The sequence below is a fragment of the Cardiocondyla obscurior genome, linkage group LG18 (genome assembly GCF_019399895.1).
Source record: "Cardiocondyla obscurior isolate alpha-2009 linkage group LG18, Cobs3.1, whole genome shotgun sequence".
In the NCBI taxonomy this organism is placed as follows: Eukaryota; Metazoa; Arthropoda; class Insecta; order Hymenoptera; family Formicidae; genus Cardiocondyla; species Cardiocondyla obscurior.
Genome location: NC_091881.1, coordinates 3301853 through 3325310, shown reverse-complemented (window position 1 = coordinate 3325310; position 23458 = coordinate 3301853). Strand labels below are relative to the sequence as shown.

Sequence of the window (23458 nt, the reverse complement as noted above, 5' to 3'; positions counted from 1 at the left end):
TGTAAAATGCATTTAATGCTCAACATCATCGGCCAGCGGAGCAAGTGATAGAAGTAAACGAGTGGTCGGCCATTATTTCAAGCCGTTCACGAAATGAAAGAAAATTGTGTGCCGCGGCGCACTCATTAAATTACATTCGGCAGCACGCAAAAACTGAACATTCTCGTTAACTATTTCATCGACACGTTATACAGAACCTATTAAAAATCACACGTGAGTTCCTGATTTGTCATCGCTATTCTCACAACGTTGAAAACATTCGGTTTTCAATATGTTTGCAATTAACTCACGAATTGCAATTGTTTTGTCAAATCGAACCCCACTTGGAATAAAACAAAGAGAGTTTATTACGTATTTTTACATTTGAAACTTAATTTGTAAAAAATATTTTTTATTCCAAGCAATATCAAATTTCTAATAACTTTGAAAAATGAATGCACCTTATCTTTGATTTTTATTTTCGTCTGGAAAGAGACAAAAGGAATCAGTACCGGACTATGATTCTACTCAAACGTCATTGAAAAAATCGATTTTCCTTCCAATCCTTGCTACATCTATGATCAAGAGAACGTACGCGACTCTTGATGCACTCAACGTGTATGGAACTCTTAGACGCTTTCTACCGCATTGAAAACGATTTCCACTTATCGATACAATCGCCCCCGGGGGGAAGGGCGTCTACAGACGGAACAGATAGGAGGATGCCTCCGCGCGGCGAGGACGTTGACGCGCAGATGGAAAAAGGAAAGCATACGAAAGACGAGGAACCAGCGCTGTGAAATGACAGAGGGAGGCCAGAGTAGAGGACGAGGGCGGGAAAAGAGAGAAAGATTCTATTCAATCGGCAGAGGCATTAACACAGCGAGGCAAGTCGCCCAAAAGAAAACCATTAACTACTTCTACAGGATGGAAGAAAAACAGACTTAGAGAGTTGAGGAGAGGATAGGAAGATTCTCCCTCTTCTCCCTTCACCCCCCTCGTCTTCCCCTCACCGATTTTCCTTCTTCGATATTCCCTCCCTACTTCCTTTCTCTGCCCTTGTCCGGCGCTTTCTGCTTTTGTGAATGTATCATCCCTTTCCCTAGCTAGCCCGCCCGGTTTTCACGACACGCCGTTTCCATTACAAGACTGATAGTTCTACCGCGCGCCGTTCGCCGTGACGTCCACCATTAGGAATCCATTTCCCCGGCCGGTCAATCGAATTGCAACATTCCGCGACATTTGGCGCGGCCACCCAGCCGTCGCGAAAGCCCGTGAATGAAAAACTTCTGTCTGTACGGCAGGGTGCATCTACGTGCCCGCGACAAGCAGACACATTTTCTACTCTATCTCGGCGACTTAAAAGCATCGGGCGAAAGTCGCAAGGGATTATATCGACCCGGCATGTTAAAATTACCATTGATGGATGGTTATGAAGAGATAAAAGCACGCAGGAAATATTTATTTTGACGACTAGCACACGGTTTTAATATTTATTTAACGTTGCGAGAACCTAACTCTGTTTATACGAGATTTAATATTTAAAAATTGGTATATATTCATTAGTTATTAGCCTACATAAATATTTTTTTTCTTTTTTTTTATTCAGATAATTAAAAAGTAACGTTGAAGAATTTTCCATTCTCTGTTTATCAAATAATGCTGCCCACTCGGTCAAAATCCAATCTCGACTTTGCAATCTTTCCCTCTCATTGCTTCACCTCGACTCCATTTAAACCGCCGCCGCCGCCGCTGCAACATATCTCCCGGTACCGACGACAAAAAGAGACAGGGGGCAAACGGCGGAGAACGCAGAAGGCAAATTAAGCGTAATGCTCGCGTCGCGACGCCGGCGTCGCCGTTGAAAAGGGACGCGTGAACAGCGACCGCAATTCGCGGCAAAATGTCCAGCGGCTCGACGCTTTATTTTTCTCCTTTTCCCACCCTCGTTTTTTTTTCGCACACCCTCTGCCTTTACTTCCTTCCTTCCTTCCTTCCTTCCTTCCTTCCTCTTTCCTTCCTCCCTTCCTTCCTGCCCACCCTTTCCTCTAACTTCCATCTCGCGAGAATCCAAGCGGACCGGAGACGACGTTGTTGGAAAAAAAAAAAAAAACGGCCAGATAATGAAAAACTTAATATAAGTTATTAACTCGTGTTTTACGTGCAAAACTCGCGTGTTCATTTTGCACTCGTATGTGAGAAATTACGGCGCGGCAGCCGTAATTATTACTCATTTTCAACTGCGTTTTAATTACGACGAACGCAATTCCCCAAAATGTTTACAGGTGTAATTTATATCGAAAAAAAATAATCCAACGCAAGAACTTTTTTTCCTTCTTTGTGTCAGGCTTATAATTACGTAACAATCGATTTACGCCTTCCTATCGCGTGGGTTTACCGCGCGGTTCGCAAAGTTTACGAAGTAGTTCATTCACTTCAGGATCATCATAGAATCTATTCCTAAGACTTAATCCATCTACGCTTTGAAGTCGCCGTCTAATCTTCACCGCTATTGCGATAACTTTCCGGAGTATCAAAATTATAATCCAAAACTCTCTCTCTACGTTTACAAATTACCGTTTTGCACATATATAATATTTTATACGGGCGTTTTTATCCCTTCAATTTCCAACTGAAAGGAACACTGTTTGTTTGCCAAATATGTTTATTATTAATTTTGTGCATTAAAAGTACGTAAACTAAACAATAAATATTATCGCGTGCGTCAGGTTGCTCGCATCGTTTACAATATCAAACCGTAAATAGCTTATTGTCATAAAATTACGAATAATTTATTAATCAAATTAAAATAACATTACGCGACCTAATTTTTAAATTGGTAAAGCCCACTATCGATTCTCGCGCCGCTGCCCAGAAATAATCCTTTACTTTTTGACGCTCGAAAATGCTTAAATCCAAGTGGCGTCTCTAAAGCTCCGCGTAACTTTCGACAACTTCCAGCCGATAACTTCGTACACTCTCGCTCATCGCCGCATATCCGGGAGCGATATAGCCTGCGTTTGATCTCTGACGAAGAGACTTCCGCAACTTGCGCGATCCGGCAAACGGAAACTCGGAATAGCCTGAAGAGATTTGAACGACTCAGGGATTGCGTGAGCCGAAAGTCGTTGGCGCCACTCCCTTCCCCTCCCCGTGGGATTTAATTAAAAACAAACGGCGCGCTTATGAAACTACGTGACTAATTATTTTCCGGATAATAGGCAATTATGCGAGATGAATTTTAATCGCTAAACGAGAGATCTCGACAGGTTTCGGCGAATTTAAATTCATTACCGTCTTTGTCCCTCTACCTTTTAACTGCCCGGCGTATTTTCGGACCCGCGCGAAACTGCAACAAATATTTATGCAACAAACAAGTGGGATTGCAATTGAGATTTAATTATCCGCGTTTACTAGCATGTTGTACACAATCGATATAGACAAAATATAAAAACACTCGCCACTGTTAAGCTTGCACTTCTATCGAATATTAATATCCTTCACCCATGCTCGAATTTTTATTCTCAAAACTCGATCGGCGATAATTTAATGCGCGCGATATATATATTTTTTTAAATAATAGTCATAAAAATATAACACGTAAAGGGATAATCTTAGAACTGTTCTCAAAAAACCGGACGGTTGATCAGATTTCTAAGCTGAATAATTAGCCGTGTCGCCATCGACGAAGGGGGGGAAAGAAAATAAAATTAATGAACTGTTCCCAGAAAGCCGAGAACGGTGGACGCGAGCAAGTGCTTAAAATCGAACGCTCGCACATGTGATCCGCGTTGCTCGAAAGAGGCGGTAATAGACACTCGAGCGCGATCCCTTTCCAACGACGGTTCAGTGCGGCCTCCGAATAACCCGAAGAGATTTAAACGAGTTGGCTACACGTGCGGGGTATACGGATAGGGAACGTAGAGATCTCTCCCTCTCGCGCTCGTGGTATTTCATTGAAAACCACGGGATCCTCGTCATAACGGCGAAAGCGACCACCGCAGCCCCGTATCTCTGGGTAGGGGAAAAGATCGCGGATAAGCCGTCTCCCTCTTTCGTCCACCTTGTCCCGGACTTGGCCGACCTTTCGGTGTAACTTCGCGGATACGATTCACGCGGCAGAGACTCGGCGTATGCAAGCCCGCTCGAAAACGCGACGCTGACGCGCACCGACGCGGCAGGGAAATACCTTGGCGATCTGCCTGGCGCGTCGTTAGAAAATGGATCGACTCCGTATGCCGTCAAAGAAAGGCGGGAGAAGAGCGAGGCGAAGCGCGCACGGTAACTAGCCGCAGAGTCGTAACGAGATGAAAGGAGAGCGAGAAGAGTGCGGCGGGCGAACCATGAACGAAGCGTACGGTATATGTATAAATAGAAATCTAATCCTCTCTCGCGGGCCCTCTTCGCCTTCCTCCCCCTTTGCATTCGTCTCGTTGCCTTACTTCTTCTGTCGGGTCTTTCTCACTCTCAGTCTCTCTCTCTCTCTCTTTCTTTCTCTCTGTCCGTCCCTCTATCTTTTACCCGGCTTTTTCAAACTTTCCGGACTCCTCTCTCTTCTCAAGATATACAAGACAGTTGAGCGGAGAGAGTGCCGTTAAGGTCCAGACAGAGTGTCGATTTTTGCCGCGGCACCGAATTAGAAACCTTGCCTACTCTCTTTCGCTCTCCCTCCTTATCTGTTTCTTTTTCTGTTACTACACGATGACTCTCTACTTCACGTTGTGGCATTTTTTTTTTCTTTTTCCTCTCATATGCCATCAACTCTAGCACGCCGCCTTCCTTATGCATTCAACCTTTTCGTGCTAGCTGTCCTACTCACGAACGTGTGTATCTCGTAAACGCGCGCATGTGAAATTGCTTAAAGGGGATGAGCGGACATGTACACGAGATGCTCTTTATGAACGCTGTCCTCGTGGAATATTTGAAACAGCCCGAGAACTAACTATCAAAATTGAATATCTGAAGTAAATTAATTCAGCTAGTAAATTCATTCAGTTACGTATATTATAAACTAATTTACATGTTATGATGAATCAAGCCAGCTGCATACATTACAATTTCGAAATTTCTAATAATAAATAATTTTACTTTTTTTTCCTTCTTTTTTCGGGACGCCTAAATTTTTTTAACTGCAAATTTTTGTCGTTTACGCGATTAATATGATTATTGCAAAATTTGCATTGTAGAGCGATGCGCATTATTAAACGTAAACTTTCTGTATTATTACGAGAAACATCCTGTATTTATTATGCGGAACGTATGCGGCAAAAGCGTCGGATGAAATTGACATTTAGATAAGCGTGACATCGTCGCGATGCGAGCGAAAGCAACGGCTCGATTAAATTGCGATTGTCGCATCGATCGACGTTTCAACTGCGATTCTGAATTACGCGAACACTGTGGATGCGTGTAAGAATGGTCGGCCTGTGTCGGCTGCATTTCGGACGATGACGCAGTAATCGTCCGAAGAGCAATTCGAAATGACAGCCGCCGCGTGTTCCGAATCGAATCGAATAATCGACGTAACGATAGCGTATCGGTAAAGTTGCGTCGTGCCCATTACAATTGCGATATTTGCACTGGCACGTATATGCTCCCGGCTTATTTTATAAATTGTAACTATCGCTAATTCACACTGGCTACGAGAAACATTAAATATAACATCCAGCTATTATTTCTCGCTCTTTTTCTATCCACGTGCATCGCTATTAATCTCAAGACGGTATTTCTTTATGAAACCTACGGTCGGAGAATTTTGTCGAACAAGATTTTTCTTCTACGTGATTCCTGGCCGCATTATGACCGGAATTAATTTCATTAAATGAAACTGACGATAAGTATGTACGAAGATTAATTACAAAATTTTTTGTCTTGTTATAAAGCTAAAAACTATTCTCTCATGTTATTCGCGTTTGTACATTTTTTTTTTTTTTTAATTTATTTATTCGATAATTAGAATTTTTTTTTTATGTATTATCTTTTACGTTCCTAATGTTTTATATTGTTCAAATATCATGTAAATGATATAGAAAATTTTCGCAAAGCACAGTCAGAATATATGACATTTTTATCACAATCTATTCATTCGCGACTGTAGTTAATAGCTCGCGATTAATTCTCCTATGACCAGCAGAAACTCGTTAGTTGGTGTCAAGTAAAGACAGTTAAAAAATGCAAACGTTTAATTATAACACGTAGCGCATTTCGCGAATCTCCCTTTTCCACGATCTTTTGATACGCTGAGCAATAACGGCGGAAGATAAAACGGCAGCTAGAGATCTTCATTAGATCCGGCAAAAAAAAAAAAATAATAAAAAAAAATAGAAAGTTTAAAAAATTAATTTCAAATACGTATCAATTTTGATTCTCCGCAGGAAGCTCGCAAATCAGAAACGGGGCGTGAATCATCGGCGACTTCGGCCGTTAGAATTACTTTCGTCGATCTTATCGGGTGAATTTTGGCGTACGTGCCCCGCTTGAACTTATTAAATTTGTTCCTCTCGCACGTTCAAAAATATGGAACTTTCGCGGGTGGAGGTCGCGCGGGCTCTCCCGTACGGAAAAACGAGTTTGCCCCGGCTAGAAGAGAGCTCAGAGAAATTTCGCTTTGCTCTCTACTGCGGCGTGGATATTCGAGTCCCCGATTTTCCCCAGGGAAAGGACCGAGAACTTCCTGCCCGCCCGGAACTTTATGGAATCTCTTTGAACAGCAGCCATTCGGCCCGGAGAGCAGCTCCGTTCGGAGGATTTCGAAATCCCGGCGAAGATAATAATAAGTTAATTCCCCACCTCCCTCCCGTTTTCCACGGTGCCACGGGTAGCCGAAGTTACCCAAACGTGACGATATGGAGCGAATCCGCGACTACCTCTTCCACCATCGTCTACTTTCTCCTCGACAAATCGGCCGTCTAATTCCATTATTCGACGCCGATAAACTCGACCTAACCGTGAAACGAGTTAACGCGCCATTTGGTCCGTGTAGCTTACATGCGGATAAAGCTACGTGATACCGCATTCGCATTAGAGAAATCTTTAGAACTTGAATATTAAATATATACGAAACAAGCGACCAGCTAATTAAATAAAAATGACGAAAAATCGGTCTCCGAAAAAAAAAATGGATAAAATATTAAATAAAAGTTGAATAATTACGCATTTAAAGTATGCAGTATAGATTTTTTTCAGATCAAATTAATTCTTGAAAATCCTTACAAAATAAAAAGATATTTTATCGAAATACCTTCTACACTCTCCAGAATTACGTACTTTCGATCGAAACGATATATAACGGCGATGTAGCACAATTATTGGTTAACTAAGAGTCTTTCAAAGTTCTCTGTACAGTTACGAATTAATCCTCCTCTCTCACGTCCACGCTCACGTTCGATGAAAATTACATTGCGATCATGCGACTCCGTTTAATTTCGTTAGCGTGCTACCTACGAACTCCACCTCTCTCTCTCTCTCTCGATGTAATTTCCAATCGCGTAATCATGAAGTTTTCGACATTCGCGCAATTATCGTGATAATTGAAGTACAACTTAGAAACACGATTTGTTTAGTAGTATCATTGACGTACGATCGAATCGTATAACGCAATAATAATCATGGTTTCTGTGATCGACGGAATAGCAATGCGAGGCATAAAATCTAGATGGTAAAATTACTGAAATCACAAATAACACGTTTGATCCTTTCGGCCGATAATGGCGAGATTGCGGCGCCGGTACACTCGTCGTGGCTAATAACGAAGCGAATATCCGACTCGCAGCTCGCCGATCGAGCTTATTGAACCATTATCGTGGCACGCGTCAACGGCTCCGTTCTGGCAAATCGACTATTTAATTCCGTTATCGACGCGTCAGTAAATTCCACGTAATGCGAAACCGGCCGCGACGGTTCATTCCCGGGACTGCGTTGCGTTGTACGATTGACGAAATGAAAATCCGTTAAGGAAAATCGATTGACGAACGCGTGTGTACTGATTCGCGAACGTGATAATTAAAGTTCGTATTTCGTTACGGGCCGGCAATCGAATCTGGGCCAGTGGAAATAATATCAAGTAGTACGTACTTGTAATTAAATTAATATACGGAGATATGTTAACGTGTTATTTATTCCGGTTTCTTGAACGTGATTATTTCGATAATAATCGAATTATTTTAATTAGCTTGGAATTTGTAATTTGTTCGCAAATAGAAGGTTTATATTATAAAATATTATGACGATTTGGGTAATTTAAATAATTCATTTAATTTACAGACGGAGGTCGAAAGTCGTGATATCCTCCGCGAAGCCTGAGGACAGTGGCAGATACGAATGCGTAGCTGAGAGTACTTCCGGTCATCGGGCCTCACTTGCGGCCCAACTTCTAGTCGCTCATGATACCAGAATTCCGGAAACAAGTGAGTACTTTACTTTCTTTACTATGAAAATTTATTCCGTTGGAATCCGAAACGAGCGAAAGCACCGATGAAGGATACGTTAACGAACTTACCAAGAAACAAATGTTTTTTTTTTTTCGAACTTTCGACTTTTTTAACAAAAGAACAGTTTGATATCTGACAAATGAAAATTTTTTCATGAATTGCAAGAGCAATTTCATTAAAAGTTTTAGTGTCAAAAAAAAAAAGAAAAAAAAACCACGATTGAACCTTTTCTGAAAATAATACAGGATACGTGTTGCGATCATTTTCCGCCGAATTGTTTTCGAATTGATATCGGCTCGATGATTTCGACATTCGGCGGATGTGTAAAATCTCGCGACTCATTCAACGCTTCCGGATATATATCGGGTCCATACTTCATTTCTTTCCGCATCCGTCGATAAACGCAACGATACAAAACTCGATTACGTGCCATTTATTTTCCGCAATTTTTGCCGCACGAAAGCCCGGATTAACGGCAGAAGTCAGCGTAGGACGTATCTAAAATTAATCTCGACATTTGTCTTTGTGACTGCACTACGGCGGCTAATTGTTTCAGCCCGGACGGTCATTCAAAGTGTTTCAACACCGTTTCCGGCGCGTAACGAGTTTAATCCCGTCGCGCGACCATGTCGCGGCAAAGAACATGCGGTGTCCGTTTTACGAACGAGCCGTGCGATCGCTTCGTTCGACGCTGCGTCCCGCTATCGTTTTCTCGCGAAACGACGCATGCTGCTAAGCGCGTTCGCCACGTGCGGGTAGGGCACAAGCGGGTGCGACGATCCGCAGTCGTTGCAAAGTCGCGGCGCGGATATCGATCCGTGCAACGGCTGCCCTTAGGGTAGTGGTTTATGGCTTTTCATAATGCCCGTAATATTTGGGCCACGCCTTTTACTGCGATATTTATGTTATTTCCGGATATATTCCGCGCGGAGCACACCGAGTTTATCGATACCCACCCTCATTTTCCGCATCTTGCCGCCGACTAAAATAATAAGTGTTACCTGTGGGGAATACCACGAGAGATGGTTAAAATTTATTATATGTAACTCCGGTATTTATACGATCTATTATCGTCTAGCTACACCGAGTAGGTTTCTATAACAGAAAAAAAAAAAAAACCCGACGTCCTGCAATTTACGATTTCTGTGTGTGGTGAGCCACGATCACAACTTCGATAAAATTATAATTGGAAGTTTGCTTTTCATACGACGTACAGAAATAGAGAAGGAAAATAACCGCGGCATTAAGAGCACGAAATTGAATCATTGCGTTACGTTGTCTGCGAGTAAACATTTCTAAACAGTTTCATTCAATTCGTAAATTGTAGTTGTAGGATGCGTCAGCAGTAAACTCGCGACAACAGGGAAGCAAAGACTGTTTCGCGCGAAGGGTCGGGCATCGCAGGTGATAAACCAAGGATTAAGCACCTGATGCGATAATGCTTGTACGGCTCAGTGGTTCTAGCAGGGTCGGTAAAGCTTGTGGTTCACCGCCGAGCGGTTCCGCAAGCTCGTATGACGGACAAAGGGCGACAATTACAGTCCTGCCAGCCACGTCAGGGTTTCATATAACCCTGCTGATGGCAGCCCGCCGGCGGAATGTTTCCGTACGCGATGATTCTATACATATCTACCGTCTGCAGGTCGACAGATTGCCATAATGAAATTTTCTACTGGGCTTTTTGAAAATCGCTATCGGCGACGTTGATCGACGGGTTCGAGAAATTCGGACATATTCACACTATGAACGAAATTAAATGTACTATTAAATTATTAAAAAAATTTCTATAAGATTTCTTCCAATTATTTATAATGTGAAAGATTATTAATTGCCTTGCAAATAAAAATAAAGCGCTTTCAGAGATTTGACGAGTCCTCAAAATAGGAAAAAAATGTATTTCTGCTTTATAAACCGATTTCGTCAACATGTAAAATTGGTAAAATTTTTATTTCTTTACGTTATTTCCTGCAAAATTCTGCGCTGCTTGCGTGAGAAGAGTTATTAAATCGCGTGAGAGACGTTATTTACAAATAACCCTCTTGTGAACGAGTAGAAAATCATACGTTAGCGAATAACGTAGAGAGAAGTAAACCACAATTTTGTGTGGAGAAGTATTAAGCTAGTAAATTAAAAGTATAATGTAACAAAATGTATATGGCTATAGGTCATGTAAACCTCTTTTTGCTACATAAGTAAGGTTAATAATCATACGTTTTTAGAAAGTCGATTGATATGAACGATATAGAACCAACTCTGCGTATAAAACACTCTTAAAATAAACAATTGTAAGATGATAATTTATGTACAATCAAAAAAATACATTCATCGGTCGCCAAGGCTAAAATTTATTACCATTATATCATTAAATTAAATTTTTTTTTTAATAAAAATCCATTTCACAACTGGGAACAATTTATCATTATTAAAAAAAATTATATATATATATATATATGTTTTAAAATATTTTTTTTAATTAGAAACATTGTTAAAAATGTTTTTCTATCATATTGCATGCAGTGCAGTGTATAACATTGCTATTCAAAATTCACGAACAAACTGTTTTATTAATTTCAGTTTGTACGATAGAAATTATTCGGAGAAAATATTTTTTAATGGAAAATTTAATTTCATATTAAAATAATAGTACACCGCGAAACACTTGTGCTTTATTGATAAATTAAAATCAAACTTAATACTTCTCTTAAACATTCAAATATTTATAAGCCCCTTTTTATTTTACTTTTCAAAGCAAAAAAAAAAAATACATAAAGTCTCAATATTAATTTAGATACTTCCACCACGTTATATCGCGCCGTTTAATCTCAAATGCGTTTGAAATGAAACGCCCCGCGGCTCATTCTCAAAATGATACGTCTATCGATCTGAGGGATGCCAGAAGCTGTCCTTCTCGCCACGTAAGTCAACTCTTTCTAGGTAAACGACGCGGAACGCGCATTATTGTATCAAGTTACACCGCCGCGCGGCAGTAAAGCGTGCCATTGTAGCTGCAGCGGCAATTGTTAGAACGTAGTGCCGCTCGTCGGTGAATACCTGGCCAGGGGGAGGGTGGGTGGCGCGGGGAATACTAGGGCAGGAACATTTGAGCTGTAGTAAAAGTTTGTGGTAAATGTTATTGCAGTCTCGCGTACCGACACCGCGAGCCGCACTTTCGAGTAACCCTAGGCTGATAAAGTTTACCACAATCTGTTACCACAATCGAGCCCTGCTACTCGCTGAGAAAAAGAGAGGAAGGATTAATATCTATACGCCCGTCTAGCCACCAATATCGCAGCGTCTAGCTTTACGTTTACTATTTTTCTCCCCTTTTCTCTCCCTTTCGTTCTTTCAAGACCCGTCGGGCGTTAAAGCAAAACCGCGAACAAGAATTCACCTTCCGTATAATAGATGTAATCTCTTTAAAGAGAACTGTGTCAATTTCTAGCTCAACATTTTGTACCTTACAAATTATAAAAAAAGAAAATTAAACAAGTAATGGAGGGAATAACAAGATATTCTCCACAACGAGATATCCATCGGTCTAAATTAATAAAATAGTAGTTTAAAAGGATTACGGTGTCGGCCGAGTGCGTTAATGATAAGGATGACCGAAAATAATTCGACGGATCCCGACAAGGGGCGCAAAACGAAAATGACGGACACCTTGCGCCGAGCGCATTTAATATTCTCTCGTTCTCTCGAAGGTGGAGAGAGGAAAAACAGAGACAATTAGGAGAGCCAGACCAACGGGGCACGAAGCAGAATGACGAGATGGAAGCAATTACGGCAGGAAGGTAAGCTCTTCTTCGTTGTGTCGGCGAGTTTCGCACGGATGCTGTGAGAGAAGAGCGATAGTCTCCGTTGCTGCCTTGTCTTTCGTGCTATTGTATTTCGCGAAAGAGAGAAAGACAGAAAGGGAGAGAACCAACCAGCTGCATAGCAGTGCGCCAGAAGGTCGAGGGGGACTTATGTCACGGATATACGACTCACTGTTCTTGCGGAATTAATTAAGAGGATCGATGGAATCGCTTAAGCAACGTTCCATGAACCGATTCAGCCCCAGTTCCCCAACTGGCTAACGTACCAAAACTTTTAATACTACCCGCTATTTCTAAAGCATTCTTTCGGTAACGAATTCCAAAGTACTTCTCACTGGCCTTACTCTTTGGAGAAAATCGGCACAAGGTGTATCAAAATTTTTTTAATAAACATTTTTCTTATATATCAAGTAGTACTATTATTTTTTTTTTTAATTCATATCCCATATTATTTGGCATTAAAAAAAATATTTCAAATTTGAGATTCAAAAAAATAGGCTAAAAAACAGGTATTTTTACCGTCACTCTTTTTGACACATGTACCCCTCAAGAAAGCGTAAAATAATATTGCATATATAAATATTACAATTTAAAAAAAAAAAGAAACGCCTCGACTTTTAACTTTAATGCCATATGTCGCGAAAAAGACAGAGGAGTCATTCTGTAGATAGGTCTCAAGCACCGTAGAAAACAACCGTTGCCGTTCGTACCTTCGTTGTTTTGCAAAGAGAATGCATCAAACTGGAAAGTAAAGCCAGCGACTGTGACGCGCAATTCTATGCGCGAACCCGTCTGAGCGCACTGAATAAACAAGCCGGACCGAAGTGGAAAAGGACGCAGCCGGCAGACCGAGCGTAGCGCCCGCGCTATGCTATTGCTATACTACTTGCACGTGAGTCGCGCGAGTTGCAAGGGACTACAAGCACCAGACGTGGTTATGCACAGTTACCTGAGCGCGAAGACCATCGGAGGATACATAGAATCATGGGACCGATCTTCAAGGTGTCTTGGGCACATTGTTCCTTGGACAGAGGGAGAGAGAGAGAAAGAGACAGAGAAAGAGAGAGAGAAATGTGTCCCTGAGTGGAAACATAATATCGAACAGAGAGAGCTATGTATGCGCTCAGCCGCGTAAAAGTAAGCATACAAAGCAAGTGCTACATGTAACATCTTTCATGTAAAGTGTATCTTGCATGCGCCAGACGAGCAAGAAGCCCTTCTCGAGTTTTGTCATTTTACGCATGAATTACAAACAAACTATGCACCTATGCCCTGCATTCGCCAAAAAAAATCGTGTTTAACATTTGAATTACGCAAAATTACGCCTATCGCGTTTCATAATTTTTTTTAAATAATTTTTGTTAAAGTAATTAATAAAGATTAATCAATTATATCAGCTATAAATTTATAGGGGACGATAATCCTCAGGAGCAATCGAAATGTTCGTGATCCGTATAAGATGTTCCCAATGAGTATTACAAGATACCGCCTTGTCAACGACACGACACAATCCGCGGGAGCATTCCTGTTGTTACCTAGATGGAGAGGCAAGAGGGATTCGTAGTACTCTCACGATACAAACTCCGTAGTTACAAACTGCCCTACGAGTCCGTCGAGCATATAATTTCTGTCGAAGCTCTCGGATGTACAACAATGGCAGCAATTTCGTGTATTAGGGGATATGCTTTTCAGATTGCGCTTTAGGGCTTGTAACACATCTACCAATGAGCATTATCTCTCAACGAGAAAGGATTCTCTATCTTTCCACATTGTAATACGCGCGTTTTATCTTTAAATCTGTAATACTTGCTCCCTGCTTCTTGTTACCTCCAGCTTCGCGAAAATTGTTATTTTAAATCTAGCTCCGGATGCGAGTAGAAAACCCGTGCGCGTTGGAAAGTTTCGTCCCGTTTTATCTATCGTGACGTGCGCTCACGTAGCGGCGATATTACGCGACATTGAAGAGAAAAACGCGCGCGTGAAAATATTATTTTATTATATTTCACCGCAACCGCACGCGTACGTCGGCCCGATGACAAAACTTGACGGCGTGCACACGCCGGTAGCGGCGTCGGCCGACGATACTGCGGCATACGGTGCAGATACAAGGAACATTTACACGCCTACGTGCAATTTAGTCTGCAAGAGAGAGAGAGAGAGAGAGAGAGAGAGAGAGAGCCGCCGCCGCCGCACCGTTCGCCGCGCGCGAGAATTTCCTGCGGCCCAGAATCTCGACAATGGAGCCCGACTCGATGAATAGATAGGGTCTGTTTGCCGCGCGAGAAAGCGTGCCCCCGTCGTCATCAGAGAACCGCCGTAGAATGGTATATACGTATATACGTATCACGTTGCGCATCCGCCTCCCGCGATTGCACCTGCATCGTACGCCGCGCGTAAATTACCAATGACTGCACTCCCGGTTCATTAGCCCGCCGACAAATATTCAATTCCGAAGTGTCTAAGGTGAGAGCTTCTCACAAAGGAAAATGGACTGCTTTACCGAGACCCGGAATTGTAATTTCAGCGGATTCGAGATAATTACGCCCTTGTGTATAATTGAGTACCGTCTGTCATTATTTTCAGTTTCTAATGTAAAATTTTTAATGCGCACGCGATTGGTAATTTAAATACATACTTCTTCATCGTAAGTTTTTTTCTTTTTATTTTAATTATTTATTAAAAGATAAATATTGATTTTAATTACTAGTTAAGTGGTTTTTTTTTAATTATTAGTAAGCAATATTATCTCGTTTTTCATGAAAAAGAAGTATATAAATCTTTTTCTTTCTTTCATCTAAATTTTTAGTTTATGAGTCTAGAAAGGAAGTATTGTGAACGCAGCTACTGCTATTCGCTGTATATATTTTTCAAAAACGTAATTAAAATGTCGGCGAGATGGAGAGAATGAATGGAGAAGATCCGCGATGGAGATTTCAAGATGAGAAAATTCCAAAAAGAAAAGAGGGGAAGAAATAAAAAGAGTAAAAACGCTATTCTCGCGAGGGGAAGAGATCGTAATTTCTCAACGCACACAGACGAGGACGAAAATTTTATCGAGATTCTTCACCGAGAATTGCGCGGTCCGACTGAATTATCTGCGAAAGCGGAAAGTAAGGGGTGGAAGGGATCAATCGTTTCTTATTAACGAAACTTCCGATTCGCGGCAGACGGCGAGCAATTCGAGAACAGCGGATTCGCGTGGAAAAGCGGCGTGCAAACTTTTTAATTTATTTAATTCCTCACAATGTCGGCAGTTAACTTCGTTTTCCGATTCATCGCTTTCCGTTTCGCTCACGCGCCGCGTAGCTTCGACAACGGCCGCGAGCGAGCTTAACTTTGATATTAAACCTTATCAACGTTAGTAAACGCTGATGACTCTGTAGAATCGTATTCATTATAACCTCCGCCCCCTTGGTATCGTCCGGCTTTTCCCCTCGAAATCGCGAATAAAGCATCGCGAGGTTTTCGCGAGATACGCTCGCGGAAAATTTCGCGTGCCGCGGTATTCGATGTTATCGACAATAAAAAGTAGTGGTAAAACCAACGATACGCCCGACGGCTACTAGCCTTTTACGCACTTCCGTGATTTTATGTACCGCAATGTAGTCGACACCAAACGCTTTTATACCGTGAAATACAAGTTAACAGTAATTGAAGACTCATTCGCTTTTTTTTTTTTTTTATTGAGAGAAATGTCAATTCTTCTTTGAAACATTTTTTATTAAAAAATTTTTTTCTTTTGTGAAATAAAAATTCCAGCTAATTTCGTAATAAACAGACGCAAAGCGAACACAGTGATTTGTTCGGTGTTTTATAATGTAACGCGCTGCTAACATCCGGATCTTTCTATTCGCGGTGAATAAAAGGCTGTGTATTATCGTAGCCGTTTCTTCGGCTGTCAAAGCTGTCTCTCACTTTTCACGAGCAGTGTGCGCAGCCGAGAGAAAAAACGGAGCACGCTCCGTGAGAAATAGCACGATAGGAGAAAAAGAAGCGGCGCGGGAAGCCGGAGGGGGTTCCGTATCGCCCCGTGAGAGCGCATTTCGAATTCCGCTCAGAAACGCTCGACAACGTAAGTTCGGGTCAGCAATATCCACCTGGTCTTATTGAATCTTGCCTACTTGCGCAATACGGTCGGTTGGCTTGGTCGCGCACGCAGGCACGAGACGCCCGGAAAATAATCCAAAGCGAATTGACTCCCTTTAGCATCTCAAACAGCCAGATAGTGGCTTTTACGTTCACGAATCTCATATCGCGTTTGTCTCGTTGAAGATGTTACGGTAATAATATTTCCAAACGCACAGCGAGCACGGATTCTAATGTCGCGCTTTTAAACTCACATTTATAATACAAATTATTTCTTACGTGTTATTTATTTCGTAAATTTCACGTATCAATTTTCCTCTAATTTCCGGGGATAAAATACCCCCCTTCTGCACAAAATAACACGACATATTGTGTTTAAAAATTATTCGGAAAAATATTGTCGATGCGGTCTCTATTTTTCCGGATACGTAAACGTTGTTACACGAAATATTTTTTCGAGATTAAAATTAAAGTGAATACATATTTATGCGCGTGACCTGACACGTGCTGCATCATATTCGCAACGCATATACTGACGAATATTTTTACTCCGAAATAAATGTAACAATGAAATATATATATATTATATTTAAATATATTATAAATTTTTTTTTACCTTTATTTTTCAACGCGCAAAAGCGGTTCAAGAATTCTTCGGTTTTACAGAGATTGCTCTCGCGAAATGTATTCCCAGAAAAATCTTACGGTACGTGAAGATCTGCCCTACACCGACAGAATCTATTAAGCAGGAACTCGCCGACAATAGGATAAACAATGAAATGCGAAATTACAGATGTCAGAAAATAATTCCCTTTAATATGAGATGATGAAATGTTACGCTTTTGTACGTATTCAGGCAGAGAAAAAAAAGAGAGAGAAAGAGAGAGAGAAAAAAAAAAGGAAAGAAAGGTGCAACAAACTTGCAACTACACATAGACGCAACTACACACGGTCGGGGGCTTTTCCACGAAGGAGTGAAAACTTTTTCCTTTGAAACTCTTTGTCGTTACTCTTGCAGTAACGAAAATCCTCTTTGTGAGAATACTTACTCGTTGCCTACGTTCTAACAGACGGAGTCAAGAAGAAGCGGAAGACCCGCGAGTAACGTCCAGGTTGAACGCCGATCTTATCTACAACTCCGTCAGACGAAAGCACGCGATATATGCTTCTCTATAAAGATTTAATGACCGGCTTGTTCCCCCTTCTACTCCACCCGCTTCACGTATACCGAAAAGAAACGCGGAACGCTGCGATGTAAACTTGTAGACGCAAAGAAATTCCGGCTCCACGACAGCCGCTGGCGCGGCTACTTCTTCTAGGTAACGTAGTAAAATTTTCATGCCGAGCATTCTTATTCGACGGTTCTTATTCGAGAAAAACACACGCGGATTGTCTCAACGATCCGCGGAGCTTATTACTTCTTTTTTTTTTTTCTTTTCGTCCTAGAACGCAGTACGAGAGACAGCCGGCACGTAACTATTACATTACAAGTCGTTCGTCTATCTTGATTCGCCGTCGTCTCGACCTCGGCCAATTCGCACGCGATGATAAAACTCAGGAAATACACCGTTCACGTTACTTCCGACATCCTAGAGAGCCATTCTTTCTGCCGGGCATGCATTTGCACACCGCGAACGTCGGAAGCTTTACACTGTATTGTTGACACGTAAATAAGGAGCGAAGGAAATGCGAAACGTCATAGTTGCGCGTACGTATGTGAACGAGATATTTTCGAGTTCTCCGAGAAACAAGCGAGAAAATAATGCGCCCGTCGTCATTACAAAGTCCGCCGTCGCGTAAGAAAACGAAGAAATTTTTTGAGCGACCTCGACGTTTCTCTTAACGAAGGTTATTTTTTTTTTTTCTTTTTTTTTCTTCAGTGTAACCAGCCCTGAAAAATGTAACCTGTTCTCTCTTTTTCTCTCTCTCTTTCTCTCTTTTTCTTTTTCTCAACTCTCGCTTATCTTTAACGTGTGTCCAAGTTTTGCTCCGTCTGCTCAGTCTGCACTTCTTGTACGACTTGCGAGATCTATTCAATTTACCTTCTCCTTTTTTTTTTCCCCCCTCCCGCTGAGGTGGAATCCGCGCCGAACAAAGGAAGAAAACGTACGTCCTCTTCCGGGAGGAAAGAACTACAGCCTCTAGAAGGACGAGCGGAAAAAAGGAGGAGGAGGTATAGAAGCGAGACAGGGGGAGGGGAGGAAGAAATTTCGCTCAGTAAAGCACAGTGTGGAGAACCTCGCCGGTGCTTAAAGCTTCGAGGGTGCTTTGAAACTTCACAATTCCATTCCTCCAGACCTGGACCGGTACCAGAAGATTCCGCGCGATTCCGACTTCTATCCCGCGACCCCTTAGCTACCCACCCTCGCGTCCATTCCCGACAACCCTGGATTTTTATCTCGGCGCAGCTCTCTTTCGACCCGAGTTAGCGGTGACTTTTACCCGCCGCGGCGAATCCGCGCAACGGTCACGTAACGACGGATTATTCCGCTCTCGCTTTATCCTTTTCCGACTTCACAAAAGAAACGGCGTTAATTCACTCACGTCTCGGAGGGCGCAGAGAGTGACGCTGTTTCAACTATAAACAATTCGCCGCGTCGTGATTCTACAATTTTTAAGTCCGTCCGATGCCACCAGTCAACGTCGCCCCGGCTATTATGCTGAATGTTACAGGGTCCGTTGCGCGAGCGCTGCGAAGCGAAATATATAACCGGGGAAAAAAAAATTGCCGAAATTGCGCGTACGCGTAAATGCGTCGCGCAGAAATCTCTAAATAAACGCTCCCGAGCGAATATTTTATGGAGTCGGGCGCGTTCCCATGGCGCGCGCCGGGATCAGGTTTTGCTTTTTTTCTTTTTTACCCCCCCACCCAGCTCTTCTCTCTTTTTTTTTTATGTTTTATCGTGCCGTGCGTCATCCGCGATAACAAAATATTCCGACACGTTTATTTGACAAAAATTCATTTTCCGCTATTTTTTACACCGCATCGTCCGCGCGCGCTCGCCAACTTCTCGCATACTCGTTCGACCGGCTGGACACGGTAGTTAGTGCACATACAAGGATGTGTCCATTAAACGAATTACAGCACAGAGGCCGACACACCCGCGATAAAGCTGCCGCGATCTTTCCCGCGCGCGGAGGCATTCCGGATAATATTTTAAAGCGAGATACTACGAGAAGAAAAGCTCAGGCAATTTTTTTTTTTTTTTTCATAAAAATATCAAAGATCTCGAATTGACCGCCGCGTGCAAAGTGAAACTTAACGTCGGCATTTTTTGTTAAATAAAAAGTGACTGTAAACTTTTCAAATATCTACTGAGTATCGCATTACTGGAACGAAATATCTGCGTCGAGCTATCATCTTTCGTGCCAAATATTTTTTTTTTTCCCCCGCGGGGGAAAAATCACGCTCGACTACTCGCGGCGAAGGGAGACGAACGTCACCCGTGAACCGGTGATGGCCAATAAAGGAAGATACACGCCCGATCGAAATTCGATATTTCGCCGAACGCAAATGGGACAATTCGGCGTAACAATACGCGAAATCGAATCTCCCCGTGTCTGTATGAGTGCGCACGACGTTGACACGCGAAACTACCACGATTTAATTCAATGGTCAAGTTACAAACGCAATTAAATCTCGAATGTGTATCCTGCCCTACTTAACTGTTTCTAAAACTCTGCCGTTGTGTAAAAGTGCACCATCGCATGCGCTTGTTTTATTTGGCTGTTACAGATATAGTGATCGATTTCAAACTATTTTACCGCAAATCTACTCTCATTTTAATCGTCGTTCAATAAAAGTATTTTCCGTCCGTGCAGATTACGGGACTACTAGCTCGCAAATAGTGCGCCGCGAACGGTATTTAACATTAATCGATCGCTTAAATAACGTGAAAACGAGCGTACGCACTGGCGAATACATCGCACTTGCCTTGGAGTTCCGCGGTGTTTAACTAGCGATGATTCGCGCCGCAAATCGACGTTTCGGTTTTGGCGAACCGCTAGGCACGATTAATGTTTTGACATTACTCGACCGCTCGTTAGTCGGCTAACCGCTGCAGGTTTAGACGAGGTCCGCAGGGTTAGTGAGTTATCACAAAAATGTACAATGTTGACGTGCGAACACGCGTAAGCGCTCGCGCAAATTTTTTTTTTTATATATAACGTACCCAACAATTATTTTCGCGGTTAGCACACTTCGCAAATACCCTTGCCTCAACGTTTCGGCAAATATTTGTTTTTATTTACTCGCAATTTTCATTATCATCGCACCCTTCACTTCAACGACGCCTGATAACCGTCCTAAAAAAAAACCAGACGCGACGCTGACATTTTTATCAATATGGCATGCAGCCATGGGTTTTCGCAATGCGCACTATCGAGTGGTTACGTCGTGTGCAATGTACCGCGGAGTTGTGCTCGCAAGTCGGATCGTATTTTTAAGAGATTAAGCGATTTATACGCGAAATACCTTTCCGCGAACGCGGAGAGGGGCAGCTGCGTGGGAGTATTGCGAATTCGCGACACGGCCTATCTCCCTCGGTCATAGAATGGGATGGATTAAAAGTTCCGCGCGGTACCTCCATGTGGGTCTCTGATCGCCGCGAGTCCGGACGAACACGCTCGGATATTCATTGTATTTCGCGCGAGGGTGGGAGGGGAAATAACAGCGTGGGTGAGGCTTTGTTGAAATTTTCGCTGTTTAACGCCGGTGAATAACGACCTAGCGGCGATACCCGACGCGAAAATGTCGCCGGGGCTTCCGACGAGAAAGAGGCTAGAGGGAGAGAACGAGAGGAATAGAGAGAGAGCGGATAAAAACGATGCAATCGAGATTATTTCAACGGGCCCATAATGAGTAGCAAGTTAAATCCTTTATCATTTATAATATATGCCTGCGAAACAAAGGACTGAGAAATGTCCGTCAGATTTAAACGAGTAACACACGGACGAATGGACGAACAAACATACCGACTCCGCAGATAACAGCAAGTTGAATATATCGAGATTTATAATACATACTGATATGTGGGACCCAGATTTTGGTACGTTTCAATTTAAAACATTTTCAAAAACCGCGATATAATTATGAGATCATTTCTGCCGAGACCAAATAAAGCACTCGTAGATATTTAAAAATATGCTATAACGATATGTCTCGCGTTTCTCTTTTTTTCACGATTCAATGATTCAAAAGTGACCATAGAATTTAACTTTGTTACAATTCGGTATTGATCTGATTGAAGTCCCGTCGTCCGCTCAATGCGACAAATTCTGACAATATTGCCGTACGTTAATATGAAACAGATCGCGCCTGATATTAATTAAAGGGTAATAACGTCTCTTTGACATCGCGTCAAACGAGCGTTACCACACGGAGGCATAAAAATACTCGTCGATGTTAACGACAAACTTCAAAACAATGTTAAAAAATAACGAACCAAATAATTTCGCTTCGTTACGCGGAATGTTTAATCCTTTAGAGAAGCTGATTCTGTCGGTTACGCTGTATTATAATTTTTGCTTTTAATATAAATTTACGAGAGGATTTATTTTTATTTTTTTTTTATTTTATTTTATTTTTTATTTTTTTTCTTTCAAAAAATATTTGAACAGAAGTAGAGAAATTTTTATGCGCTTCTTGCAACATCTCGAATTTAATTATTTCAAACTAGAATGCTTAGCTTTTGATCTTTCTAAAGCAAATGAATTTTATAAATAGACGGAACATCTGCTAAAACAGAATATGCAAATCAAAGGTGTACATATGTATAACTTATTTCACATTGTATATTTAGATTGACGTCACCGTCAGAGAAATGACGATAAATTAATTCAACGCTGCGCTCAAAGCGGCTTGCAAATTAATTTAAAGCGAATTAAAAAATTAATATACAATTGTTCTATTACAGGTATTTAAGCGATTAGAATTTCATTTGAATCATAGAATCGTAGAATCTGCGCTAATTGGCTCGATGAGCTGGGTGATATTCAAAACTTTTAATAGCCTAAATCGGTCGTATATTGAGCCCCCGGGTAGCATGCCGCTATGTTTCAGTTTTTTTCCACGAATATTTCTTTGATTTCATTTCGGATTTGTGAGCGAGCTCATCGTAATCTGCTGAAAACGGTAGTAGTAGAGCGTTATCGAATCGTGTAACGATCCAATCAAGGTGAATGTTTCGGTCTCTCGTGCATTCAAGAGAAATCCGCTTTTACGCCACGGATTTTTTCGTGGCGTCGCGTTATGCCACTTATCGTTGAAAAATTACGAGAACGCGCGCTCGATCGAACTTTAAACGTCATCGCGGGTATTTCTCGCAATTTGTGCTTAAACACCCTATAACTGAACCTCGAATAACCGATATTTGAAAACGGATATGCGATAATATCAATCTTCATTATCAGGTGTCGAGTGAAATATCGACGTCTCGTCGCACGGCTGTTTGGAATAATCAAAAAAAAAAAAAAAAAATTGTTCGTCGCGGAGCACCTTCGCCAGAATTAAAAATCGAAAAGCCGGCGCGCGCCTCGCGTCGTCCTCGAAGGGCAAGCGTAGATCTTAGCCGGAATGTCGTACACCGTTTTCGTTCGTACGCGTATCGTAACGACTCCGAACTCGACCAGGGGGCAAGCGAAAACGAATCAAGCGAGGCCGCAATTGTGACACGCTGCAGTCGCGATGGCGGTGGGTCGTTGTTCAGTCTTTTTGCGCGGTCGGATTGCCCCAGCATGACGCCACGACGTAACGCAAAAGGAGGATTGTGCCCCCAGGTGCCGTTCTCCAAGTTACCACACGAGAACGCGTCTCTATACTTGCTTAACCGAAAGCGGCTGTGTGCGCACGTGTATGTACATCCGCCTACGCGACACTCCTCTCATCTATATGTATGTATTGTATCACGCAGCGCATCTACTTTGCTAGTTCTGAATACTTCGTTGAAGAGAAGGCTTGCGCCGGAGCGGCAGCTTTATGCAAATTACTCTCGATTTTTGATAGAGGCACAAAAAGTGAGAAACACTATTGAGATTAATTATAAACTTTACTCTTCGTAGAATTTATTCCGAGGAAATGTATATTATAATTTAAAAAATCAAATAAAATAATATAACGGTGATGAAAGTTGTAGAGTAGGTAAAAGGTAA

General features: G+C 42.0%; 1 protein-coding gene and 1 long non-coding RNA gene across 8 annotated transcripts in view; one reads left to right on the top strand and one right to left on the bottom strand.

Moving 5' to 3' along the window:
- The window catches only part of Vn (membrane-bound neuregulin protein vein), a 277589-nt gene that overhangs the window by 187605 nt on the left and 66526 nt on the right, over positions 1–23458 (top strand). For all 3 annotated transcript variants that reach the window (XR_011546866.1, XM_070668868.1, XM_070668867.1), the window contains one exon: positions 8242–8384. Coding sequence is in view for 2 of the 3 variants with exons in the window: in XM_070668868.1 (XP_070524969.1) it covers positions 8242–8384 (143 nt within the window). In the remaining variant the exon portion in view is untranslated. The remainder of the gene's footprint in view (positions 1–8241; positions 8385–23458) is intronic.
- The window catches only part of LOC139109661 (uncharacterized), a 133998-nt gene that overhangs the window by 106311 nt on the left and 4229 nt on the right, over positions 1–23458 (bottom strand). The window lies entirely within an intron of this gene.